We start from the raw sequence: 27,816 nt of genomic DNA, 5'->3' as shown, positions 1-27,816 counted from the left end.
CATTGCACTCCAGCCTGGGTAACAAGAGTGAAACTCCGTCTCAAAAAAAAAAAAAAAAAAAAGTAAATACAGGCCGGGCTTGATAGCTCATGCCTATAATCCCAGCACTTTGGGAGGCCGAGGCAGGTGGATCACCCGAGGTCAGGAGTTCAAGACCAGCCTGGCCAATGTGAAACCCAGTCTCTACTAAAAATACAAAAAATGAGCTGGGCGGGGTGGCATGCACCTGTAGTCTCTGCTACTTGGGAAGCTGAGGCAGAATAGCTTGAACCTGGGAGTCGGAGGTTGTAGTGAACTGAGAGTGTGCCACTGCACTCCAGCCTGGGCAAATGAGACTCCATCTCAAAAAAAAAAAAAAAGTAAATACCTAAGCCAGTAACCAAGTCATTAACAATCATCAGGTATTATGCACTGTACATAATTGTGTGGGCTATACTTGTACACGGCTGGCAGCACAGTGTGCTTACACCAGCATCACCACAAACACGTGAGAAGTGCATGCACTGTGCTGCATTCCAACAGCTACAAGGTCACTAGGCAGTAGGAATTTTTCAGCTTCACTGTAATCTTCCGGAACCATCTTCATATATGCAGTCCGACATTGATCAAAATGCTGTTATGCAGCACACGACTATATTGCTGTAAAAGTCGATCATGAAATTTTGGGAAATACATTCCAGCAACATATTTGAAGAATAAAACACCATAACCAAGGGAGGTTTATTCCAGAACTGCATTCAATTTTAAGAAATCTCTTACTAGAATTCATTGTTGAAAGACCAAAAAAGAAAAATATGATTACTTCCAGAGATGCCGAAAAGGTATCTGATATAACTAAACTGCTCTTGGCCGGGCTCTGTGGCTCATGACTGTAATCCCAGCACTTTAGGAGGCCGAGGTAGGCAGATCATTTGAGGCCAGGAGCTGAAGACCAGCCTAGGCAACATGGGAAAACCTATCTCTACTATTAACAAAAATACAAAAAATTAGCCAGACATGGTGGCACAGGCCTGTAATCCCAACTACTCTGGAGTCTGAGGCACAAGAATCATTTGAACCTGGGAGGTGGAGGTTGCAGTGAGCCAAGATGGCGCCACTGCACTCCAGCCTGGGTGACACAGCAAGACCCTGGCTCAAAAAATAAATAGAATTAAACTGCTGTTAATTACTCCCATTCAAGTCAGGAGAAGTAAGAATATTGACTGTAATCATTAACATTGTCCTAGGGATACTAACCAATGCATTTAGAAAACAGGAAGAAATTTGTACACTCGGGCCGGGCGCGGTGGCTCAAGCCTGTAATCCCAGCACTTTGGGAGGCCGAGGCGGGTGGATCACGAGGTCAAGAGATCGAGACCATCCTGGTCAACATGGTGAAACCCCGTCTCTACTAAAAATACAAAAAATTAGCTGGGCATGGTGGCGCGTGCCTGTAATCCCAGCTACTCAGGAGGCTGAGGCAGGAGAATTGCCTGAACCCAGGAGGCGGAGGTTGCGGTGAGCCGAGATGGCGCCATTGCACTCCAGCCTGGGCAACAAGAGTGAAACTCCATCTCAAAAAAAAAAAAAAAAAAGAAAGAAATTTGTACACTGTTTGGAAGGCATGAAGTGAAATTACCCTTGTTTGCAGTTGCAATGATTATCTGGAAAACTTGAAACTATCAGAAAACAATTAGAAACAATAAGAGAATACAGTCAGGCAGTTGGGTCCAAAACTAATATTCAGAAATCATAGCATTGTACCTTAACTGCTATGTGGCATTTTTATTATGTGAACAGTGTATGTATATATCCCTAACATATTGTGACAAGCAAATCAGTTTCCTGGGTGTAAGTATGGGGTGACTGGCCGGGAAGGGGCCCACCGGAACCATGGTTAGTGTGATGACATGGGCAGTGCATTGTCAAAACTCACTGAATTGCACCCTTGCAATGCTTGCATTTTATTGTATGTAATTTAAACTTCAGTTAGGTTGATTTTAAAGTGTACTGAGAGTAGTATTTCAACATAATTGTTTTTTCCATAATTTTATGTTGATTTTATGCTTTTATCAGTGGCAATCTTTTTCATCCAAGGAGGGACAGATGAGCTTCCTTGCCACCTGCTGTTGGAGGGTGACTCTAGTCCAGCCTTCCACTGAGAGCAAACCCTTTAAGTCCTGGATTTGAACAGATCAGCCTCCCACCTTGTGCTGTTCCAAAGCCACAGCTCCTCATGCACGTAAGGCTCAAAGTAATCCAGGACTAATACTTCACCTTGTGGGGGAGCCAGAAAACCAGTGCATGGGCTTCCCTGCCTGGTTCTGTTTTCTTTTTCTCTTTTTCTAGGGATTTCTTTTCTGTGAACACAGCTGTATATTAAATTTTTTTTTTTTTTTTTTTTGAGACAGAGTCTCACTTTGTTGCCCAGACTGGAGTACAGTGGCACGATCTTGGCTCACCGCAACCTCTGCCTCCCAGGTTCAAGTGATCCTCCTGCCTTAGCCTCCTGAGTAGCTGGGACTACAAGCATGCGCCACCACGCTGGCTAATTTTTGTATTTTAGTAGAGGCAGGGTTTCACCATGTTGGTCAGGCTGGTCTCAAACTCTTGATCTCCTGATCCGCTCGCTCCGGCCTCCCAAAGTGCTGGGATTACAGGCATGAGTCACTACAACTGGCCATTGGCTCATGCACCAGGCCACTGGCTTACGCCTGTAACCCCAGCACTTTGGGAGGCCGAGGCAGTTGGATCACCTGAAGTGAAAAGTTTGAGACCAACCTGACCAACATGGAGAAACCCCATCTCCACTAAAAATACAAAAATTGGCCGGGCATGGTTGTGCATGCCTGTAATCCTACCTACTTGGGAGGCTGAGGAAGGAAAATCGCTTGAACCCGCGAGGCGGAGGTTGTGGTGAACGGAGATTGCACCATTGCACTCCAGCCTGGGCAACAAGATCCGGACTCTGTCTCAAAAACAAACAAACAAACAAACAAAAACCAATTATCTTGATGAATTCAGAAGTCCAATAGGTTTACAAATCTATTTAAAATTGTGAAATATTTAAGACACAATCAGTTTTATTTTTATGATTACTTTTTTAGCTATACCTACTGGGATGGGAGAGTTCTAAAAGTTAATTGTCTTGGATGTTGTGGTCTTTTTTTTTTTTTTTTTTTTTGAGGCGGAGTTTCGCTCTTGTTACCCAGGCTGGAGTGCAATGGCGCGATCTCGGCTCACCGCAACCTCCGCCTCCTGGGTTCAGGCAATTCTCCTGCCTCAGCCTCCTGAGTAGCTGGGATTACAGGCACGCACCACCATGCCCAGCTAACTTTTTGTATTTTTAGTAGAGACGGGGTTTCACCTTGCTGACCAGGATGGTCTTGATCTCTTGACCTCGTGATCCACCCGCCTCGGCCTCCCAAAGTGCTGGGATTACAGGCTTGAGCCACCGCGCCCGGCCGGATGTTGTGGTCTTTAACTCAGTATTTCTATTCTGCCAGTGCTGCCCTGAGCACTAGAACTGGGAGAGCAGGGAGCAAGGGCTAGAGCGGGACACAGTGTAAATGTTCTGTGAGCCAGAACGAGAACCCAGATTGGAATCAGCTGTGGTTGTTAACCCTGTCTTTTTCCTCTAGGGAGAAATTGTCATTTTAATAAAACCGAGGCTCAGAAATGCTAAACCGCCATCCCAATGTCATGAAACCAATCAGCCACAGCTGGGTGTCTTTGAGTATCGCACTTCCCTTCTCTGAAAGGTACTGAGAAGGCTAGATAAGGTTCTGTATACTCATGACCTACAGATGTGTCATTTCTCTGGGCACAGACCCTGGGAACACATGGCAGGGCTGGGGGCGGTCACACACACAGCTTCCTGCCCGCATAGGCTGTATCTCGATTGGTACCTGCCTCAGTCAAGCTACGCATTTCATATCCAGCCAGGACAGTTCCGTTTCCCTTTTTGTTGTTACGTCTCATGAGTGTGAGAAATTTCTCCCATCTAGGTCTCTCTATCTCATTCTCCCAGACGGCCCATACAAGTTACTGGTTCAAATGCACCAATAAAGATTTGTTTGGGAGGGATCTGGGTGCGTGATCTGACTTTGGAGGGAAGGCTGGCTTGCACGGGCTGGGTGAGTGCCTGCTCAGCACGAATCTGAGCTGCAGGCCGGGCTCCTGGTGCTTGGAGGTCTAGCTGGACTTAAGGGACTATACAACCCTGTCAGCCACTTGCTCTAGGCTGAAGGTCCTCACCGCACCCCAGCACAGAGACACCTCCAGGCTGGTGTGTCTGCAGCTGTGGTGGAAGAGCTGCCTGGAACCTGCCGGCATTTCTCCGAGTCCTTCCTCACTCGGACTCCTCAGCTTCTGCCTACCAAGCTGGGGTGCTTTCCTGGCTTCTCCTGCTAGGTGGCCCTGTCCTCTCTGCCTTGTCTTACCCTTGGGCATCAGCTTGCCAGGGGCAGGCCAGCCCACATGTGGGATCTCCACCCAGACCCTTTCTGTCTGCCAACCGTTTGCCAACTCTCAGGGCAGGGAAGGAAACCTCGCTGTCCCCTCCTCCAGGGGCTGACTGCTCCTTTTGCTTGGTTATTTTCCACAGAGGCTGAGGGTAGGCTGTGTCCGACGTACACCCGGCTGCCTGAAATAGAATTCACAGCAATGATGTTATCCCTGCCAGGTCCCATTGCCACTGAACAACGGGACTCATTTCCACGAGCCGGAATGAGAACCTTTTGGAGTCAGCTGTGGTTGTCAACCCTGTCTTTTTCCTCTAGGGAGAAATTGTCATTTGAATGAAACCAGGACTCAGAAATGTTGAATAACCATCCTGATGTCATCAAACCAATCAGCCACAGAAGTGGAGACTAATATTGGCACTCAGGCCTGAGCCATAGAAAGTCTCCTTTCCTTCGGATGCATCTTCCTGGGTTGAAGTCCAGCTCCTAGGCTCGCTCATGTGGGCCTGCTCGAGCAGAGCAGGGAGACCCAGAGCCTGGTTCCAGGCAGAGGCTGCCCAGCTCTCAACTGGCCTCCCCGGTAGGGGTGCTGCATCCACCTGGCAGGCTGAGGACAGGCAGAGCCCAGATCACTGGGTCCCCTTGGCACAGACCCAGGGTCTTGGAGTGCTGCAGTTTGCAGCCACCAGCGTGCCTTCCTCCAGGGCCCCGCAGTTGATATCTGAATTGTTCTCTCCATCCTCGGGGAGTCTGGGGAAAGGTGGGAGGGGAAAGAGGAGAGATGTTCAGGGTGCCAGAGCCTCACTTCCCAGCCAGACCCTCCAGCCCGTGTGCCTGTCACCTCCACCAGCCTGCGCAGTGAGCAAGTCACTGCACTGGTCAGCCATGTGACACTGGATGAACCCCAAAACATCCCTGAGCAGCTCACCCTGCATCTGTAAAACAGGGTAGCAACCCTGCTTGGGTGAACGTGCTGGGAGCCCAAATAAGGAGTGGAGTGATAGGAACTAAGCAGGCGCCAGGCCGCGGGCATGGGTGTGGGTTGTTTTTGGAGTGGCACTCCAGGCAGGGGGAGCAGCAAGGAGGCAGAGCATGGGTACAAACAGAGGATCTGAGGAGGAGAAAGCCCGCGGTCACTTACAGCTGGGGCGGCATGGGGGCCCCATCGATCCAGTGCCAGCCCTGGGGTCCTCGCCGGGCCCCCACCCAGGAGTGCTTGGAGACTGGGTATCTGCTCAGAAGGTCCTGAAGGAGAAAAGTAAGCTGGTCACTTCCCTGGACCCTGGTGTGGCTCACCTGGGGGGCTCCCACGGGATCCCAACGGCCAATCCAGAAGGATCCACTCAAGCCAGCGCTTGCAGAACAAAACAACTTCAAAAGCTGGACTGCATGCCTGCTGGGTGCCAGGCGCTGTGCTCAGGGCTGGGGGCCAGAACATGTGAACGCCAAACACCACTAAGCAATGCTCAATGGGTGTTGAGTGGGCAAAGAAACAAGGAAGCTCGGAAAGCGAGGGAGGTGACTGGGTACAGTGGCTCATGCCTGTAATCCCAGCACTTTGGGAGGCCGAGGCTGGCAGATTACCTGAGGTCAGCAGTTTGAGACCATCCTGTCCAACAAGGTGAAACCTTGTCTCTTATAAAATATCTATATATATCTATCTATATATCTATCTGTCTCTCTACATATATATAGACATATCTATGTATTTTTCTATCTATCTATCTATCTATCTATCTATCTATCTATCTATCTATCTATCTATATGTATGTATATATTTAGCCAGGCAGCACCTGTAATCCCAGCTACTTGGGAAGCTGAGGCAGGAGAATCCCTTAAACCTGGGAGGTGAAGGTTGCAGTGAGCTGAGATTGCGCCATGCACTCTAGCCTGGGCGATGAGAGGGAAAACTTCGTCTCAAAAGAATAATAATGCATGCAGACATGCAGGAACAACAAAATTCAAAGTAATGGAGAGCTATTAGAGATCTTTCTTCTTTTAAATATTCGCCCTCAATGTCACATTATTTTTAACAATGAATTAAAACAAAAAAGACGTTATTTTTAACAATGAATTAAAGCAAAAAAGACAATGCTTTAAAATGTATACTTAAGATTTTTTTTTCTTTTTTTTTTTTTTGAGACAGAGTTTCATTCTTGTTGCCCAGGCTGGAGTGCAATGGTGCAATCTCAGCTCACTGCAACCTCAACCTCTCGGGTTCAATTGATTCTCCTGCCTCAGCCTCCCAAATACCTGGGATTACAGGCATGCGCCACCACGCCCAGCTAATTTTGTATTTTTAGTAGAGATGGGGTTTCTCCTTGTTGATCAGGCTGGTCTCAAACTCCCAACTTCAGGTGATCAGCCTGCCTTGGCATCCCAAAGTGCTGGGATTACAGGCGTGAGCCACTGTGCCTGGCTGAGATTTTTTTTTTTTTTTTTGAGATGGAGTCTCACTCTGCCACCAAGGCTGGAGTGCAGTGGCACGATCCCAGCTCACTGCAGCCTCTGCCTCCCAGGTTCAAGTGATTCTCCTGCCTCAGCCTCCTGAGAAGCTGGGATTACAGGCGTGTGCCACCACACCTGGGTAATTTTTGTATTTTTAGTAGAGACAGGTTTTGCCATGTTGGCCCAGGCTGGTCTCAAGCTCCTGGCCTCAAGTCATCTGTCCACCTTAGCCTCCCAAAGTGCTGGAATTAATGGCATAAGCCACTGCACCTGGCCAAGATTTTTTAACTTGGAAAAAAAAAGTTTAAATATTGCAAGTCCCAGGGTGGGGGCGTGGTAGAGGGGGCAGCGATGCCGGCGCAGCCCGTGTCATCAACTCAGTCTCTCTGCAATGGCATTTGGCTCGATGTAGAGCAGCACCACCGCTCCTCCTCCTGCTCAATGGGTGATTTAGCTGAGAAATAAATCCAAGAATATAAAGGGAAAAAAAGGAACTTATCTTAAGATAACATGGTGCTATTTGTGAAGAAAAAATGGAAACTCCCCAGACGCTCGGCAATCGAGAAATAACTAGGTAAATTACAGGATGTCAACATGATGGAAAATTATAGTGCCATTAAAAATGACAAGTATATAGAATAATGTCAGTATGCAGGAAAATGTAAATACGAAGTCATGCCAAATGGAAAAAGAAGACTACACTAGCGAGTACGTATCACTCACGACAATGTCAAGAAGCACATATTCACATTGATGCAGGTTGGGAGTGGAGTTTAAATGAATTTCACATATGCTCAGTTCTTCTTCCCCAAGAAAATGGTTTAAGTCAACAAAGACAAGCCCTGGAATTAGAAAGCAAGCCCTGGAGCGATGATTGTCCTGTTGGTGCCACCTCCTCCATCCCTCAGATGTTAGCTAAAGGTTGCTTTTCTTACAGACACTGGGCTGACCCTCTCCAAGGTGAACTAGGTACTCCTTCCTCCCCTTGGCTTCCATAACCTTCATAGAATAGAGCTGCCTCTTTATTTTTTATTTCATTTTTTTGAGACAGAATCTTGCTCAGCCACCCAGGCTGGCACAATCTCAGCTCACTGCAACCACCATCTTCCGGGTTCAAGCAATTCTCCCATCTCAGCCTCCTGAGTAACTGGGATTACAGGCACTCACCATTGTGCCTGGCTAATTTTTGTATTTGAGTAGAGACGGTATTTCACAATGTTGGCCAGGCTGGTCTTGAACTCCTGACCTCAGGTGATCTGCCGGCCTTGGCCTCACAGAGTATTGGGATTACAGGTGTGAGCCACCGTGCCTGGCCTCTCTTATTTGTATATTTATTTATTTTTGAGATGGAGTTTGGCTCTTGTTGCCCAAGCTGGAGTGCAATTGTGTGATCTTGGCTCACTGCAACCTCTGCCTCCGGGTTCAAGTGATTCTCCTGCCTCGGCCTCCCAAGTAACTGGGATGACAGGCATGTACCACCACACCTGGCTAATTTTGTATTTTTAGTAAAGATGGGGTTTCTCCATGTTGGTCAGGCTGGTCTCGAACTCCCAACATCAGGTGATCTACCCACCTTGTCCTTGCAAAGTACTAGGAATAAAGGCATGAGCTACCGTGCACAGCCTGTCTTTTTTATTTAGGAGACATGGTCTCACTACGTTGCCCAGGCTGGCCTTGAACCCCTGGGCTCAAGTGATGCTCCCACCTCAGCCTCTGAAGGTGGGATTATAGGTGCATGCCTGGCTTATTTTTGTACCTTTATTAGAGACAGGGTTTCACCATGTTGGCCTGACTGGTCTTGAACTCCTGACTTCGTGATCTGCCCGCCTCAGCCTCCCAAAGTGCTGGGATTACAGGTGTGCGCCACCATGCCCAGCCGAGCTTATCTTACTCAATATCACACTATGATAACCCTGTGCACAGTAAGTCAGCTCAGTGAAACTGCCTCTCCACACTCACTGCCAAAAATCAGCAAGAGCCACAGTGAGCCCAGGCCATCAGGCCACTGTGTGTCAAACCCATCTTCTGCTCCTCAAGGCTAGCACCCACCAGTTAACAGCCCAGAGAGAAGCCAGGGACAACTTCCAGGCTGAAGGTTGCCAATCTTACCCTTGTTGAATCCTAAAGACCAGACTGCATAGGAAAATGGAGAGTGGTGGGTGTGCTGAATAGAGAAAGCACACTGGGGCCCAGGGTGGGGCTTGGCGAGGAGCCCTGGAGAGGATGGGAGGAACCCAGGCTGCGCTGAGGTGTGACTCAGAGGGCAGAGTGGCCCAACACCATCCTCCTGGGAGCAGTCGCCTGTTTGGGAAGGCACACCAGGGCTCAGTGCCTCTCCCAGAGCTGAGATGGGGCCGGGCTACCCCGTATGCAAATTCTGGCTCCCTGACTTGTGAGCCACGTGACAAGTTACCCAACCTTTCAGAGCCACAGCGTGGTCCTCTGTAAAATGAGGATGCTTGTGATGAGGCTTGAGATAATAACATATAAAGCCAGGGTCACCTAGACACACTCATCCCAAGTCCTCTCCCCTTTGATGTGTGATGGGGCAAAGCTTGTGCCCCATGCCAAACACACATGAGCTTTGATGCTTCCAGCAACCTCAAGAGGATCCCGCCCTTCTGTCACAACCCCTGGCCTTCTGACTCGTTCTCCCTTTCCCTCTGGGCCTCCCCAGCCCCGCCTAGCCCCAGCCACTCCATTCCGTTCTTTTCCTTGCAGTTGAGACTCCCAGTCTCATTGTTAGCAAAAATGATGGTGTGGGGAAGGCATTGTTCAAAGTTACAAATAAACTCCAGGAACTTCTAAGTAATTTGTGGCTCAAAGGACTGCTCTGTGCAAAAGATCCTGAGCCCTCCTTAAGTTGCGGATTCTCCAGCTCTTCCACTAATAAGAGAAGGAATGTGATCCTGAGCAGAATGGACTGAAATCTCACATTTTACATCTTAAAATTATAGAAAATTATTTGCTATGCCTTCATACATTTCTTTTTTTAAAATTGTGATAAAACATTTATGGCCCTCCTCCTGGCCGCGTCAAAATAAATAAATAAATAAATAAAAAGATTAATGGCCAGGTATGGTAGCTCAGAGCTGTAGTCTTAGCATTTTGGGAGGCTGAGGAGGGCAAATCACTCAAGCTCAGGAGTTTGAGACCAGCCTGAGTAACATAGTGAGAACCTGTCTCTACAAAAATTATGAATATTAGCCGGGTGTGGCACACTCCTGTAGTCCCAGCTACATGAGTACTCAGGAGGCTGAGGCCGAAGGATGGCTTGAGCTCAGGAGGTCAAGGCTGCAGTGAGCCACAATCGGCACCACTGAGCCCCAGCCCGGGTGACAGAGCAAGAACCTGTCTCAAAAAAAAAAAAAAATTATGACATAAAATTTACCATTTTAACCATAAGTGTACAGTTCAAGAGCATTAAGTATATCCATATTGTTATGAAACCATCATCACCAACCATCTCCTGAATTTTTCGTCTCCTGAAACTGAAGCTATCCTCATTAAACAACTACTCACCCCTCACTGCCCCAGCAACCACCATTCTACTAGCTGCATACATGTCTGTTTTAATATTAAAATGTTTCAAATTACTTTTTTTGTTTTTTTTTGAGACAGTGTTTCACTCTTCTTGCCCAGGCTGGAGTGTAATGGCGCAATCTCGGCTCACTGTAACCTCTGCCTCCCTGGTTCAAGCCATTCTCCTGCCTCCGAGTAGCTGGGATTACAGGCATGCACACCATGCCCAACTAATTTTATATTTTCAGTAGGGACGGGATTTCTCCACGTTGGCCAGGCTGGTCTTGAAACCTCAGGTGATCTGCCCCACTTGGCCTCCCAAAGTACTAGGATTACAGGCATGAGCCACTGCAACCAGCCTCAAATTACTTTTTTTAATCCTAGGATGTATATTTATTCATAGTTTAATCTTTTTGAAATCAGGATCGGGCTGACGTTCAGCATGTGCTGTTAAGGCAGCTTTCTCCCTCTGCACTCTGCAAAACACAGGTGTTATTAAACCAATAGTGAGCACAACTTCCTCCTTTTCACTACTCCAGAGCACAACAGGCTCCTGGGGAAGATGCCTCGTCTTTCCTGTACCTCTGGGTGCCCTGGCCCTGGCACCTTCCTGGGGTCTGTGAGTGCAGCTTGTATGTGTGGGTCCCGTGCTTCCCTCCCTGTGCCAGGAACTTCTGGTCCTTGACCAGAACATAGGAAGGTTCTGGAGTTCCACACCTATTATATTCCAGATTTTAATTGCCTGGATCTTGAATCTTAGCTTTGGTCTTTTTGCAGGGAAGGGGTTATCCAGACTGTGATGTTTTCTGCAAATTTAATTTACGTTTCAAATGAGATGCTGTATATATTTTTAAATTCTTGATCTCAGGTTCTGTTTCCAGTTTGGATAGTTAAGCCCACCTCCCTCCATTGGCAGCAGGGAGGTCTAAGGTCATTTGAGGCGAACCTGTTTGATATGACGCCTGCTTTGCTGGCTTCCTGTTGGCATTTGCTGTGCTCGATAGGTCTGTCTCAGGACAAAAGGCCATGTTCTTCACTCTTAAGTGCTGGCATTCTGTAAGTAAGTTATGGGATGAACTATGTCCCTGCAAAAATCTAATCCCTGCCCTGCTTGGGTTCTGGCCCCAACTCCAGGCACTATCTAGAGACCACCTTTGGAGCCACCTACATTCCTATAGGCCTTCGATGTGCAGATTCCAGGCTGGGCCATTTGGTGTAGGAGCCTGGGGTGTTTTCTTTTGTTTTTTTTGAGATCGTCCAGGCTGGGGTGCAACAGCATAGTCTCAACTCACTGCAACTGCCACCTCTCAGGTTCAAATGATTCTCCTGCCTCAGCCTCCCGAGTAGCTGGGATTACAGGCACACACCACCATGCCACGTTGAGCTAATTTTTGTATTTTTAGTAGAGACTGGGTTTTGCCATGTTGGCCAGGCTGGTCTCAAACTTCTGACCTCGTGATCCGCCCACCTTAGCCTTCCAAAGTGCTGGGATTACAGGTGTAAGCCACCGCGCCCAGCCTATGAGTCTGGGGTGCTTTCGTTGCACAGCCCGTTCCCATCTCATCGGCAACACGTCAGGGCCCAGCCCAGGCGCTGGGCACAAACCGTTCTCTATGGAGCTCCTTTTGCCCTCCCGGGTCACCGTTGCTTTGGCATATTCCCCCAATCACAGCATATATTATTGGTGGAACACTTAAGACAATAAATGTTTTTCCTGGTTACAGAATAATCTATGCTCACTGTAAAACATCATCTCCAACAGGTGTTTACATGGGGAAAATGGGACGATACCAGCAAGCCTTTCCTGAGCCTGCTGTGAAAGTCATGAGGGGACCTGGCCCAGCGTTAGTGGTGGCCCCAATGTAGTTGTCTTGGTTAATTTAGTGTGTTTTCTGTTACTGTCACAGATGACCACAGAAAGGGTCATTGGTAAGGAAAATAAATTACTTCTTACAGTTTTGGAGGCTGGGTCAGGTGCAGTGGCTCATGCCTGTAATCCCAGCCCTTTGGGAGGCTGAGGTGGGAAGACTGCTTGAGGCTAGGAGTTTGAGACCAGCCTGGGCAACAGAGTAAGACCCTATGTCTACTAAAAATAAAAATAAAAAAATTAGCCAGGCATGGTTTCAGCTACTCAGGAGGCTGAGATGAGAGGATTGTTTGAGCCTGGGAGGTCAAGGCTGGAGCAAGCCATGATCATTGCACTGCACTCCAGCCTGGGCAACAGAGTGAGACCCTGTCTAAAAAACAAGAGGGCTGGGCACAGTGGCTCAAATTTGTAATCCTACTACATGGGGAGGCTGAGGCAGGCAGATCACTTGATGTCAGGAGTTTGAGACTGGCCTGGTTAACATGGTGAAAGCCACCTCTACTAAAAATATAAAAATTAGCTGCATGTGGTGGCAGCTGCCTTCCAGCTACTTGGGAGGCTGAGGTTGCAGTGAGCTGAGACTACGCCACTGCACTACAGCCTGAGAGACACAGTGAGACTCTCAATTTAAAAAATAGAAAGAGGCTGGGTGAGGTGGCTCCCACCTGTAATCCCAGCACTTTGAGAGGCCAAGGCAGGTGGATCAACTGAGGTCTGGAGTTTGAGACCAGCCTGGCCAACACAGTAAAAACCCATCATTACTATAAATACAAAAACTAGCCAGATGTGGTGGTGAGACCTGTAATCCCAGCTACTTGGAAATCTGAGGCAGGAGAATCACTTGAACCCAGGAGGCAGATATTGCAGTGAGCCAAGATCACACCACTGCACTCCAGCCTGGGCGACAGAGCAAGACTCCATCGCAGGGAAAAAAAAAAAAAAAAAAAAGAAAGAAAGAAAGAAGAGGTCGGGCGCGGTGGCTCAAGCCTGTAATCCCAGCACTTTGGGAGGCCGAGGCGGGTGGATCACGAGGTCAAGAGATCGAGACCATCCGGGTCAACATAGTGAAACCCCGTCTCTACTAAAAATACAAAAAATTAGCTGGGCATGGTGGCGCGTGCCTGTAATCCCAGCTACTCTGGAGGCTGAGGCAGGAGAATTGCCTGAGCCCAGGAGGCGGAGGTTGCGATGAGCCAAGATCGCGCCATTGCACTCCAGCCTGGGTAACAAGAGCGAAACTCCGTCTCAAAAAAAAAAAAAAAAAAAAAAAAAAAAAAGAAAGAAAGAAAGCAAAGAAGAAATGAAGAAATGTAGGGGAGCATTGAAACCACAGCAGTAGTGTGGGGGTGGAGCTTCTTAGCCAGGGCACTCAGTGCAAATATCTTTTCTGACACTCTGATCAAGGGCAAGTTACTCAGCTTTTCTTTGCCACAAGATTCCTTATCATTAAGAGAGAAAAAAGAAGCATCATCTCCACATCACAGGGCTATGGGGACTTTATGATAGTGTTCTCTTTTGAACTTATAAAAACAATTTGATCCAAATCAAAATGTCATGTGTGTCTGTCTTTAAGTGTTGAGATTCCCTAAGTGCTACAGGATGAATTCTGTCACCCTAAAGTTCATACATGGGTGCCCTAACCCCTAGTACCTTGGAATATGACTGTATTTGGAGTCACACCTTTATAGAAGTGATTAAGGGCATGTAAGGCTATTTGGGTGGCCCCTAATCCAGTGTGACTTGGGTTGTTATAAGAAGAGTAAATTTAGACATACCGGGTGACACTAGAGATGGGAGGACACAGGATTGCCACGTGAGGACACAGGGAGAAGGCCCACTACCTCAAAGCCGAGGCAAGGCCTCTGGAAACCCGAAACCTGTCGACACCTTGATCTTAGACTTCCAGCCCTCAGGACTGTGAGAAGGTTTCACTCTGTCTCAGCCTCCCGAGTAGCTGGGATTACAGGGACCTGCCACCATGCCCAGCTAATTTTAGTGTTTTTTAGTAAAGACGAGATTTCACCATGTTGGCCAGGCTGGTCTCAAACTCCTGACCTCAGGTGATACACCTGCCTCGGCCTCCCAAAGTGCTGGGATTACAGGTGGGAGCCACTACGCCTGGCGAATACAATAAGATTTAAAAAAAGATTTTACTTCTTTAATAAATGGGAGACTAGGCCGGGTGGCTCACGCCTGCAATCCCAGCACTTTGGGAGGCTGAGGTGGGTAGATCACCTGAAGTCAGGAGTTCCAGACCAGCCTGGCCAACATGGTGAAACTCCGTATCTACTAAAAATACAAAAATTAGCTGGGCGTGGTGGCAGGTGCCTGTAATCCCAGCTACTAGGGAGGATGGGAGAATCGCTTGAACCAGGGAGATGGTGGTTGCAGTGAGCTGAGATCGAGCCACTGCACTTCAGCCTGGCTGGCTGAGGGAGAGTCCTTCTCGGAAAAAAAAAAAAAAAAAAAGAGCCGGCCGGGCGCGGTGGCTCAAGCAGCCAGGCGCGGTGGCTCAAGCCTGTAATCCCAGCACTTTGGGAGGCTGAGGCGGGTGGATCACGAGGTCAAGAGATCGAGACCATCCTGGTCAACATGGTGAAACCCCCTCTCTACTAAAAATACAAAAAAATTAGCTGGGCATGGTGGCACGTGCCTGTAATCCCAGCTACTCAGGAGGCTGAGGCAGGAGAATTGCCTGCACCCGGGAGGCGGAGGTTGCGGTGAGCCGAGATCGCGCCATTGCACTCCAGCCTGGGTAACGAGAGAGAAACTCTGTCTCAAACAAAAACAAAAACAAAAACAAAAAAAACAAAAAAAGAGCCGAGCGTAGTGGCGAGTGCCTGTAATCCCAGCTACTTGGAAGGCTGAGGCAGGAGAATCACTTGAAACCAGGAGGTAGAGGTTGTAGTGAGCCGAGATCAAGCCACTGCACTCCAGCCTGGCAACAGAGCGAGACTGCTTCTCAAAAAAAAAAAAAAAAAAAAAAAAACAAACCACAACAATTCACTTCCTGCCCAGTCTCTCACAAGCGTCCCCAGGAGGGCTCCTCGTGGCTCCTCCAGGCACTGCAGGTGGCTGGCAGGACACACCCAGTAGCCAGTTCTTCAGGGCTCTGTTCCTCTACTCTCACTCTCATTGTCTGTCCCCAAGTGAGGTGGCTCGAACAGAGAGGTGAGTCTCCAAGAGGTGTGGATATGACAGCCAGAGCGGGTGTGGTAAAGGGCTGGGAAGCCCAATACAGAGGGTGGGGCTACCAGGCCACAGGCTGTTTCGGAGCTCCCACCTGACATGCGGCACTTCCTGACCCCTAATCCCTCGGCAGAGCCTGGATCCCTAATTCTTCTGTAATGCCTGACAGGTACTTCAAGGAACTCTCCCAGAGGAAAAAAAAAAAGCTAGGAACTCCCTCCCCTCTCCACTGTGCAGGACAGAATAACTTTGATTTCAGGTAAGGATAGTCCAACAAAATGTCATGCGTGCAAACATCTTAAGTGAAATATTAACCAGTCAAGTCCAGAAATATTTGGTGGGAGAACAAATCATGACTAAGTAGACTTGATCACAGCAAGCCAAGAATAAAACAAACAAACCACCACAAGAGATTAAAAGGAGAACAGAAAATGTATTATCATCCCACTGGATGCATAAAAAGCATTCAGTGATTTAAACTCATTCATATTTAAAACTCTTAAATAAGAATAAAACTTTTAAAAATGATAAAAAAAAAATAGAAGGAAAAAGAACAAAAAGAATGGGAAGAGAGGCTGGGTGCTGGTAATCCCAACACTTTGAGAGGCCAGGCAGGAAGACCATTTGAGCCCAGGAGTTCAAGACCAGCCTAGGAAATATACTAAGATGCTGTCTGTGCCTATTTAAAAAAAAAGAAAAGCCAGGTGCAGTGGCTCACACCTGTAGTCCCAGCACTATGGGCGGCCAAGGCGGGTGGATCATGAGATCAAGACCATCCTGACTAACACAGTGAAATCCCATCTCTACTAAAAACACAAAAAATTAGCTGGGCATGGTGGCATGTGCCTGTAGCCCCAGCTACTCAGGAAGCTGAGGCAGGAGGATCACTTGAACCTGGGAAGCAGAGGTTGCAGTGAGCCGAGATTGCATCATTGCACTCCAGCCTGGGTGACAGAGCGGGACTGTCAGGAGGCTAAGGTGGGCAGATCACGAGGTCAGGAGTTTGAGCCTAGCGTGGCCAACATGGTGAAACCCCATCTCTACTAAAAATACAAAAAGTAGCCTGTAATTCCAGCTACTTGGGAGGCCGAAGCAGGAGAATTGTTTGAACCCAGAAGGCGGAGGTTGCAATGAGCAACAGAGAGAGACTCCATCTCAAAAAAAAGGGAAAAGACAAGTGCAGATGAGAAACATCAACATTTTGGAAGCTGGACAACTGTTAACGGCATCACAGACCTGAGAGAGCTCCGTGGTTTTCAGCCAAGAAATACCCCAATTTGTATTGAGAAGTCCCCAAAGCTTACGTATGAGAGACAACAGGTCCTTCTGAAAGCCAATGATGTACAGGAAAAAGGACCGGGAAAAAGGACTGGATGAAAGTCTGTAAAGGACCCTCTGCCCCCAGCCCAAAGATCCATTCTTCTTTCCTATGCAGCGAGGTAACTGGCAGAACTATTTGGAAAGATGAACCACAGAGGCTTTTATTATCTAGGATACCAGGTTCAGCTAAGGGTGAAGCTGTTTATACTAAAAAGGGAATGGGATGCGGTGGCTTGCACCTGTAATCCCAGCACTTTGGGAGGCCGAGGCAGGTGGATCGCTTGAGGCCACGAGTTCAAGACCAGCCTGGCCAACATGGTGAAATACAAAAATACAAAAATTAGTTGGGTGTGGTGGTGCAACCCCCTAATCCCAGCTACTCGGGAGGCTAAGGCAGGAGAATCACCTGCACCTGTGAGGTGGAGGTTGCAGTGAGCCGAGATTGCTCCACTGCACTCCAGAGACTCTGTCTCAAAAAATAAATAAAAATTTAAAAAATAATAAGGGAAGAATATTTAGTTGCTACACACTTAGAGGTAAAACCACCCCATTCTCCCCCCAGAATGATGACAGCTCCACACTCACTAAGAAAATGACTGAGGTGCTGGGTGCGGTGGCTCACGCCTGTAATCCCAGCACCTTGGGAGGCCGAGGCGGTTGGATCACCTGAGGTTGGGAGTTTGAGACCAGCGTGACCAACATAGAGAAACCCCATTTCTACCAAAAATACAAAATATTAGCCAGGCATGGTGGCACATGCCTGTAATCCCAGCTACGCAGGAAGCTGAAGGAGAATTGCTTGAACCCAGGAGGCGGAGGTTGCAGTGAGCTGAGATAGCACCATTGCACTCCAGCCTAAGCAACAAGAGTGAAACTCCATTTCAAAAAAAAAAAAAAAAAGAAAGAACACTGGGAGGGTGGCACGCTCCAACACTAACGACAGAAGCTCCTGCACTTGGGACTCTTCCAGATCTCACCCTCTGCATCTCATCTGGCTGTGTGTTTGCATCCTTTAAAATACCCTTTGTAATTAACAAGTAAATGTGTTTCCCTAAGTTTTGTGAGCTGCTCTAGCAAATTAATCAAACCCAAAGAGGGAAGGTATGAGCCCCAACTTGAAGCCACCCAATCAGAAGTTCCAGAGGCCTGGACTTGTGACTGATATCTGAAGCCAGGCAGCCTTAGAGACTGAGGCCCCAAATGGTGGGATCTGAAGCTATCTCCAGGAAGACAGCATCAGAATTGAATTAAATTACAGAACACCCAGCTGGTGCCCACTGCTTGGTGCATACGAGAAAAAAATACACATTTGGTCACAGAAGCTTTCTGGGTTGATGGCTGTTATTGTGTGAAAGCAGAGGAGAGACAATTTGAGTGTTTTTCCTACATACCAGCCAAGCTACGAATCAAGTGAGAGATTAGAATAAAAGTACTTTAAGCACAAAAGGTCTCAAGAAATTGAGGCCAGGCGTGGTGGCTCATGTCTGTAATCCCAGCACTTCGGGAGGCTGAGGCAGGTAGATCGCCTGAGCCCAGGAGTTCGAGACCAGCCTGGGCAACATGGCAAAACTCTATGTCTCCTTGGGAGGCTGAGGTGAGAGGATCACTTGAGCCCAGGAGGTGGAGGCTGCAGGGAATGGTGATCATGCCACTGCGCTCCAGCCTGGGTGACAGAATGAAACCTTGCTCCAAAAATAAAAAGTTGACATCTCATGTATTTGCTTTTTTCTAGGAAGTTTACAGAGGATGTGTCCTACCAAGAAAAAGATATAAACCAATGAAAAGATATGAGATCTAGGAAACAGGGAATCCCACCTAGGAGAGAGGCAAAGAGCATGCTGAGGACACAGGCGAGCAGAAATTCCGGAACATCTGTGCAGCAGGCCTCGCAAGCAGCCCGTCCAGATGGAGCAGAGAGGATTCCAGGAGGCTGTCTGGCCCAGTCTCACTATTCCTTTTTATTTATTTATTTATTTTTTGAGATGGAGTCTCACTCTGCTGCCCAGGCTGGAGCACGGTGGTGCGATCTTGGTCTACTGCAACCTCTGCCTTCCGGGTTCAAGTGACTCCCACATCTCAGCCTCCCAAGTGGCTGGGACTACAAGGACCTGCCACCACGTCTGGCTAATTTTTGTATTTTTAGTAGAGACAAATTTTCACCAGGTTGGCCAGGCTGGTTTTGAACTCCCGACTCCAGGTGATCTGCCTGCCTCCTCAGCCTCCCAAAGTGCTGGGATTGCAGGTGTGATCCACTGCGCCCAGCCTCACTATCTTTTCCTGAATGTTTTTTGAAAGGCGCATGTGGCCTCGTTCACCTTGACCTTCAGGTCACACGCTCCTGTCATATATTCTTGTAGCACTGTGCACCATCCCTTCACAGCACAGATCAGTGTGGTCATTAAACATCTATTTCTGTGATTTCCTGATTGATGTCTGCCTCATCCACTCCTTTTTTTTTTTTTTTTTTTTTTGAGACGGAGTCTCGCTCTGTCACCCAGGCTGGAGTGCAATGGCGCAATCTCAGCTCACTGCAGCTGACCAGGTTCAAGCAATTCTCCTGCCTCAGCCTCCTGAGTAGCTGGGATTACAGGCATGTGTCACTATGCCCAGTTAATTTTTGTATTTTTGGTAGAGATGGGGTTTCACCATGTTGGTCAGGATGGTCTCAATCTCTTGACCTTGTGATCTGCCCTCCTCCGCCGCACAAAGTGCTGGGATTACAGGAGTGAGCCACTGTGCCCAGCCCTCACTGCTCTCTCAGCTTTGTCAGGGTGGGGGCTGTGCTATTCTGGCTCATTGTTGAACCCCCCGGTGCCAAACACAGAGTAAGTGCTTAATACACATTCATTAAAGCACTGACAGACGGAATGCTGCCTTTTCATACATACCAGAACAGCTAATATAAATTCCTGGCACCTGCCCCCAGGTAAAATTAAGCCAAGCATTGCTGGGAATGTAAAATTTTGCAGCTCCTGTGGAAGGCAGATGCCAGCTCCTCAAAAAATTAAACACAGGATTACCATATGGTCCAGAGATTCTCACTTCTGGGTTATACTCTAAGAACTGAAAACAGGGTCTCAAAGAGATTATTTGTCTACCCAAATTCATAGCTGCCTTATTCACAACAGCCCAAACACAGAAGTGACCCAAGGGTCTGTCCACTGACCAATAAACAAATAAGCAAAATGTGGTACATACAGGCAAGGGAATATTATTCAGCCATAAAAAGGAAGGGAATTCTGATACAGGCTATAATATGGGTGAGCCTTGAGGACATGATGCTAAGTGAAGGAAGCCAGTCACAACAAGACAAATACTGTGTGATTCCACTTGTATGAGTTACTTAGAGTAATCCAAACCAGAGAGAGAGAATGTGGCATGGTGGCTGCCAGGGACTGGGGGCGGGGGAGATAAGCAATTCGTGTTTAGAGGGGTTAGAGTTTCAGCTGTACAAGATGAAAAGAGTTCAGGAGATGAATGGTGGTGATGGGTGCTCGACATTATGAATGTATTTAACACCAATGAGCTGTACACTTAAAATGACTAGCATGGGCCAGGTGCAGTGGCTCACGCCTGTAATCCCAGCACTTTGGGAGGCCGAGGCGGGCAGATCACAAGGTCAAGAGATAAAGACCATCCTGGTCAACATGGTGAAACCTGATCTCTACTAAAAATACAAAAAATCAGCCAGGCATGGTGGCACGTGCCTGTAATCCCAGCTACTCAGGAGGCTGAGGCAGGAGAATCGCTTGAACCAGTGAGGCAGAGGTTGCAGCGAGCCAACATCACACCACTGCACTCCAGCCTGGGCGACAGAGAGAGACTATCTCAAAAACACAAACAACAAAGAAACCCAACAACAACAAAATGCTAGGATGGTAAATTTTATGTTATGTATACTTTAACACAATTTTTTTTAATAGAAAAAAAAAAAAAAAAGCCAGGCACAGGAGCTTACACCCATAATCCCAGCACTTTGAGAGTCCAAGGTGGGAGAATCACTTGAGTCCAGGAGTTTGAGACCGGCCTGTGCAACATAGCAAGACTTCGGTCTCTACAAAGAATAAATTAGCCAGTCATGATGGCACATGCCTGTCGTCCTTGCTACTCAGGAGGCTGAGGTGGGAGGACTGCTTGAGCCCGGGAGTTTGAGGCTGCAGTGAGCCATGACTGTACTACTGTACTCAGCCTGGGTGAGAGAGTGAGGACCAGTCTCAAAAAAAAAAGGGAAAACAGTTATGCCAAGGGCTGGATCCTGTCTATTGGTTCCTTTTTGTAGATGCTCTCAAACCCATTGACTGGATTACTATTCAGCAAACATCCACTCCTTTCCCTCTCCTGTGGGGATGTCATATTCTATACCGGCCCTTTGATAGTGGGCTTGGCCATGTTATTGGCCACTGAAGCGTTGGCATGTGTGGCAGGAGTGGCGGCTTTAAGTGATGCTTGCACAGTTTAGCTTGCTTCTCAGACTTCCGTCAGCTTTCTTATGAGCTTCTCTCAGGTAGAAGGAGGAGGTTTATGGGGCAAACACAAACCCAACTTGCAGCCTCAAACCAAGCCCCAGCAATCTGCATTATGAAGCTGAGTTGTCCAGTCAAACCCAGCCCATCAAAAGATGATCCAGAGACCAACAATTAAAAAGTAAGTGCTTGGCTGTGCGCAGTGGCTCATGCCTATAATCCCAGCACTTTGGGAGGCTAAGAAAGGAGGATCACTTGAGGCCAGAGGTCTGAGACCAGTCTGGCCAACATAGTGAGACTCTGTCTCTCTCTCTCTCTCTCTTTTTTTTTTTTTGGGGGGGGGATGGAGTTTTGCTCTTGTTCCCCAGGCTGGAGTGCAACGACATTATCTCAGTTCACTGAAACCTCCAGCTTCTGGGTTCAAGCCATTCTCCTGCCTCAGCTTCCTGAGTAGCTGGGATTACAGGCATGAGCCACCACGCTCAGCTAATTTTGTATTTTTAGTAGAGACGGGGTTTCTCCATTTTGGTCAGGCTGGTCTCAAACTCCTGACCTTAGGTGATCTGCCCGCTTCCACCTCCCAAAGTGCTGGGATTACAGGCACCAGCCACCGCACCCAGCCAACCCTATCTCTTAAAAAAAAAAATTTGTTTTAAGCTGGGCATGGTGGCACGTGCCTGTAGCTACCCAGGAGCCTGAGGCAGGAGGATTGCCTGAGCCCAGGAGTTAGAGGCTGCATGAAGTTATGGTTATGCTACTCCTCTGCACCTTGGTGACTTTTTTGATAAGGGTTGGTCTCTTTAAGCTTCTTTCCAGTGCTAGGATTCTGTGGTCTAGAAGGATCTATATCCCCCTAGACTGGCCACCCCTTTCTCACCTGGGTATGGCTCAGCAGGGGGAGGGTAGCGTGGTAGGCTGAGCAGAAAGCCTGGCTGGCTTCCCAGGCCTGCGCTTCCGCAGAGAGGTAGTAACAGTGCTCCTCAGACAACACCCAGCCTGGGGGGCATGGCTGGCATCTGGCTCCTGCAAGCACAGAGACCGCTGGTGAGCCGCAGGGTAAACTGCATTAAATAAACAAAGCCTGGCTGCTGCCTCAACTAAAGGGGCATGGAACCGGCACACCTCAGGGTGGGCAGGGCTCCAGGGAGGCTGTACAGTCTGTGCAGTGCACAAAGTCCCTCGGGGCGGTGCCTGGCGTCTGATTGCTTATTAGGGCACAAGCTGTGTCCAGTGGGAGGAAGGCGCCAGTTTTCCTTTGCTCAGCAAGCCCCAAGTCTTCACATTGCATCTCTCAGTGTCTCTTTCTAATTCCAAGGTGTTGTAATGGCTGGAAACCCAGTCCCAGTAGTGAAACAGCAGGGAGAGGGGACGGGGACTGCAGAGGGCACCATACCTGCTCTTGAGGCCAAGACCACAATGACAACCCCGGAGACTGCCAGGAGCACAGCCATGACCGCCAGGGCCCGGCGCAGGGACTTCATGTACATGGACAGCCCTAGGACGGGGGCAAACAGGACATTTGAGTTAGCGGAGACTATCCCAACCAACCCAACTCAGAACCACAGACACAGCACACCAGCATAACCCCCACCTCGCACCAGCACCTGCCGCTTCAGCCTGGGATGCCAACGTAAACCACAACATTTAGGTTCCAACTTTATATTCAAGAGAAAGAAGCCAGATTTTCTTTTCTTTTCTCTTCTTTCTTTTTTTGATGGAGTCTTGCTCTGTTGCCTAGGCTGGAGTACAGAGTACAATCTCGGCTCACTGTAACCTCTGCTTCCCAGGTTCAAGCAATTCTCCTGCCTCAGCCTCCCGAGTCGCAGAGATTACAGGTGCATGCCACTATGCTCGGCTAATTTTTACATATTTTTTAGTAGAGACAGTGTTTCACCATATTGGCCAGGATGGTTTTGACCTTCTGACCTTGTGATCCACCCACGCTGGCCTCCAAAAGTGCTGGGATTACAGGCGTGAGCTACCGCACTCGGCCACCAGATATTCTTAAATACTTAGAGGGCTTAAGATTCCAGGCCAGGTGTGGGGGCTCACTCCTATAATCCCAAAACTTTGAGAAGCCAGAGTAGGAGAACTGCTTGAGTCTAGGAGTTTGAGACCAGCCCAGGCAACATGGTGAGACCCTGTCTTTATTTGTTTTGTCGTTTGTTTATTTTTGAGATGGAGTTTTGCTCTTGTTGCCTAGGCTGGAGTGCAATGGTGCGATATTGGCTTACTGCAACCTCTGCCTCCCGGGTTCAAGCAATTCTTCTGCCTCAGCCTCCTGAGTAGCTGGAATTATAGGCATGCTCCACCATGCCTGGCTAATTTTGTGTTTTCAGTAGAGACAGGGTTTCTCCATGTTGGTCAGGCTGGTCTTGAACTCCTGACCTCAGGTGATCCACCCACCTCGGCCTCCCAAAGTGCTGAGATTATAGGCATGAGCCACTGAGCTTGGCAGAGACTCTGTCTTTACAAAAAGTAAAAATGTAGCCAGGCATGGTGGCACGAACCTGTAGTCCCAGCAACTTGGGAGGCTGAGGTGGGAGGATCACTGGGGCATTGGAGGTCAAGGCTGCAGTGAGCCACAGTTGTGCCACTGTATTCCAGCCTGGGGGACAGAGTAAGATCCTGTCTCAAAACAAACAGATTCTATATAAGAAAGGGAACAAATAATTGGCCAATAACCATTTATGAAGCACTTAATGACATGACATACAGAAAATAGGGTAAGACCCTATACTCAAGGAGCTAACAGGTAGACAAAGGGACCATGGGATAAAACTACCAAACCAGAGAGGAGTGAGGGCTGTCTTGGAGGTCGGCGGGCCTGGCTTAGAGCACCACATGGCTGGGGGTTGTCGGCAGTAGTGTTCCTGATGCTTCAAAACCAAGTGGACCAGATGGCTGGAACGCGGCCGCCGAAAGACAACAAGGAGCAGAGACGGGAGAGCCCTCCAGGAGGGAGAACGGCACAGAGGCTCAGAGGCGCAACACAGGGAGTAACCAGGGAGGCCCGAGACGAGAACTTGGAGAGGAAAAGAATGATTTCAAATGCTTAATTACAGCCATGGCCAGCTACAAACATTCAACCTAGAAATTCACACCCACCTGAAGTAACTGAGCACTCCTGAATTTGACCTTGGCGGCATGACAGTGACGTGTAAAATCAACTATAGCAAAAAGACAACTCTCTTCTCCCAGAAACCCTGCAGCAAGAGGCCCTAGAATTCTCCCACATCTCAGGGACGACAGCCAGCAATGACCACGTCATCAATGTGAGGGGTGTAAGCATGAAATCATCACATCGGCCAACACTTGGAGAAGAAAAGGCTAATAAACCTACCCATCACCTAAGTCAATATAATTATGGTGGCTGAACACTAAATTTAGCTCTACCTTTTATACAACAAAGCAGTAAAGAAATACAGTTGGTTACAAACACCTCACACACTTAATTCCAAGGAGGACTCACCTTAATTCCAAGCTGCTGAGTTTAGAAATGGATCTCCAAAGAGCTACCTGTCCTCTCAAACTACCAAAGGAAAGTCCCCACCCCACTTTGCTTTTCAAAAGAGCAATTCTGTTTTATTAATTTTTTTTCCAGACAGGATTTCACCATGTTGCCCAGGCTAATCTTGAACTCCTGGACTCAGGAAATTCTCTCTTCCAGGCCTCCCAAAGTGTTGGGATTATAGGCATGAGCCATTGCACCTGGCCAAAAAAGGAATTCTTTTTTTTTTATTTTTTATTTTTTGAGATGGAGTCTCCCACCATTGCCCAGGCTGAAGTGCAGTTATGGGATCTTGGTTCACTGCAACCTCCACCTCCCAAGTTCAAGTGATGATTTGCCTGCCTCAGTCTTCCGAGTAGCTGGGATTACAGGTGCTGCCACCACGCCCAGCTAATTTTTGTAGTTTTAGTAGAGACAGGGTTTCACCATATTGGCCAGAATGGTCTTGATCTCCTGACCTCGTGATCCACCCACCTGGGCTTCCCAAAGTGCTGAGATTACAGGCGGGAGCCGTGAGCCACTGTGCCTGGCCAAAAAAAGAATTCTTAATTACTCAAGTAACGCAATTACACTCTCCTTGTAAAAACCTGAAAATACAGATGAAGCTAGTCTCTCTTAGATAAGTCGGGCTGGGAGAATCGCTTGAGTCTAGGAGTTCGAGACCAGATATGGTAGAATGAAAGAAGAAGAAGAAAAATCTAACAATAAAAAAAGAAAATCTCAGCTGCACACGGTGGCTCATGCCTGTAATCCCAGCACTTTGGGTGGCCGAGGCAGGTGGATCACTTGAGGTCAGGAGTTTTGAGACCAGCTGGCCAACGTGGTGAAACCCCATCTTTATTAAAAATACAAAAAATTAGCCAGACGTGGTGGCGCAAGCCTGCAGTCCCAGCTACTTGGGAGGTTGAGGCAGGAGAATCTCTTGAAACCGGGTGGCGAAGGTTGCAGTAAGCCGAGATCGCGCTATTGCACTCAAGCCTAGGTAAGAGCGAATCTTCGTTTAACTTAAAAAAAAAAAAAAAAAGTGGCTTTCCCATGACCAGATTCCTTCTTTGCAGGAATTTGGCACTAGATCTGAGAGATCCAGAGCTGAGAGTTGTCAGAGGTCCTAGTAGGGCAACTCCCTGGAGAGAAAGCCCAGTAATTCCTGCTCTGGGCCCAAGGGTTTGTCTGGGGAGTTGCTTTATTCTTTCACCGCAAACAACGTGAATTACGGTTACATAGACAGGAATGCTATTGATTGTAAGCCCAAGAGCCCAGATGGGTAGGGGCATTGGGACAGCCAACTTGGGTCCCTCAGTGGGTCCGATGTCCAGTGGTCCAGGGCTGGGCGGGTGTGGGGGCTTCCGCCACATCCACCCGACCTGGAGGCGCCGGCTGCTGGCGCAGGTGAGCACTCACCCAAGTGAGTTACGGCCCGGGGCAGCTTCTTGTCGCGGTGCAACTCCGCGCAGGGCAGCAGCGCCGCACCCTCCTTCTCCAGTCCCAGCTCCTTGCAGCGGCAGCACGTGCGGGAGCTCGGGGAGTCGGCGCTTCCCTCGGCGGGACTGGCCGGGCCTTCGGCGTCGCGGCCGCTCTCCGTCCGGGCGGCGGCCAGCCGCGAACCGCGGCCCCACGTGCCTCCCGGGGACGGTGCGCGCTGCAGGAGCTGGTGCGCGGGGGCCGCGCTGCGGGAGAAGGCGGGCGACTCGGGCACCGGCACCGTGAGGAAGCGCGTGGAGGGCCGGGGCGAGGGCGTGCTGCTGCCGCCGGCCGCGCCCACAGGCTTCACGAGCACGTCCACCTGCAGCTCTATGGGCGCCCAGGCTCCGGACGCAGGCTCAGCCCCGGGCGCCTCGCTATTCCGGGGCGTCTCGGCCGAGAGGGGGCCCGGGGACCGCGGCTCGGGGCAGGCGGACCCCAGGCCACCGAAGGCGCCGTAGCCCAGGCTGAGTGGCGGCACGCGCAGGGGCCCGGGGCGAGGCGAGGGCAGCTGCTTCTCGCTCGAGGGCTCCCGGCCCGCGCCCGCTGCCTCCTCTCCTGCCCCGGCTGGAGTCGGGCTGCTTTCGGGACCTTCAGGTTGTCGCGTCTCCGCGGGGACCTGCGGCTGCTCCAGCCTGGGGAGCAGGTTTCCCACGGGCTCCATTGGGACTTTGGCCCCGGCTTGGCTCTCGGGTGCAGCCGCCTTGGCCCGCTCCATCCCGCGCGCCCAGCACCCGGAGACGCTGAGGAGCGCACCTGGGCCCAGGGGCAGAGGGGCTTCACTCTCCGGCTTCTGGATTGGTCCAGCCGCGTTGCCCAAGTTGTCAGGCCACGCCCCTCCCCGAAGGGTCCCGCTGTGATTGGCTGAGGTTGCCGTTCTGCTGCCGCTCCGCCTTCGGGACACCGGCCCCGCCTCCGCTGGGAAGGGCGGCGGGGCCAGGCGAGGGTTGCAGGGTGGGCGGCAGCTCTCGGGGGAGAAAAGCAGAACTGCGAGCGGAGGCTCGTGGGAGAGAACCCGGAGCCCCGCCTGACCCTTCCCTCCTCTTTGTCTCTGACCCCACCCATTTTCCCCTCCAGCCCTATGCCTGGATGTTCGTTTTGAGAGTTACAGTTTGGGCGGGGACCGATTGTCTAAGCCTGTCTGGATCCTGGGACCTCAGAAAAATCAGAACCCAAAGGAATTGGGGCGGCCTGTGGAAAATTAGCCCAGTTGGTTGTCGTAACAATCCTGCAGGGTTTCGAAAGAACGCTCCGTCACACCTGGGAGGACTCTCCCACGGCAAAAGTGCCAGGAACAGTGACTCCGGAGGCCTGACTCTTACTAGCCTAATGTATTAAAGAGTGAGGAATGAATAGGCATGAAAATGTGTATTTTCAGGAGGAGGAGAGCCTGGTAGCCTGGTGTGGTCGGGTTCCCCGTCGGAGCCAGTGATATGAAGACCGTGTTAAAAATACAGATTCGTAGGAGTGTGGGTGTGGGGACAAGATACCTGGCTGGGATCCACAGAACACACATTATTATAAGGGGATAAGGCTTCTGGTATTTTTAAGTGCCCCCAGGATGGGGTTGGCAGATAAAATGCAGGCCACTC

The 27,816-nt window shown here is 49.3% G+C and overlaps 1 protein-coding gene across 3 annotated transcripts; it reads right to left on the bottom strand.

The window, feature by feature from the left end:
- Positions 1 to 2,685: 2,685 nt before the first annotated feature.
- KLRG2 (killer cell lectin like receptor G2) lies at positions 2,686 to 27,009 on the bottom strand. 3 transcript variants are annotated; one of them, XM_039472871.2, is made up of 6 exons: positions 26,165 to 27,009; positions 24,038 to 24,277; positions 22,646 to 22,747; positions 22,130 to 22,275; positions 5,584 to 5,687; positions 4,995 to 5,192 (listed from the first exon to the last, which is right to left on the bottom strand). In XM_039472871.2, exons 1-6 carry the CDS (start codon positions 26,940 to 26,942, stop codon positions 5,072 to 5,074), a joined length of 1,491 nt encoding a protein of 496 aa, XP_039328805.2. In that variant the 5' UTR covers positions 26,943 to 27,009; the 3' UTR covers positions 4,995 to 5,071. The 3 variants fall into 3 exon arrangements, with proteins under 3 accessions (XP_039328807.2, XP_039328806.2, XP_039328805.2); XM_039472873.2 differs by lacking the exon at positions 24,038 to 24,277 and having other exon boundaries at positions 2,686 to 5,192; XM_039472872.2 differs by lacking the exon at positions 22,130 to 22,275 and having other exon boundaries at positions 4,937 to 5,192.
- Positions 27,010 to 27,816: the final 807 nt, after the last annotated feature.

The sequence above is a fragment of the Saimiri boliviensis genome, chromosome 10 (genome assembly GCF_048565385.1).
Source record: "Saimiri boliviensis isolate mSaiBol1 chromosome 10, mSaiBol1.pri, whole genome shotgun sequence".
Classification (NCBI taxonomy): Eukaryota; Metazoa; Chordata; class Mammalia; order Primates; family Cebidae; genus Saimiri; species Saimiri boliviensis.
Note: the sequence above shows the minus strand (reverse complement) of the source record. Positions and strands in the feature narration are given on the sequence as shown.

Bases quoted from the DNA above. Each gene is read 5' to 3' on its own strand.
- KLRG2 (XM_039472871.2), bottom strand. From the start codon at position 26,942: ATGGAGCGGGCCAAGGCGGCTGCACCCGAGAGCCAAGCCGGGGCCAAA. The intron at 22,748-24,037 runs GTAGTTTTATCC...CCCCCGTCCTAG, and splicing joins CCTCACTCCTCTCTGGTTTG to GGCTGTCCATGTACATGAAG. The intron at 5,193-5,583 runs GTAAGTGACCGC...ACCTTTCCCCAG, and splicing joins GCCCCCATGCCGCCCCAGCT to ACTCCCCGAGGATGGAGAGA.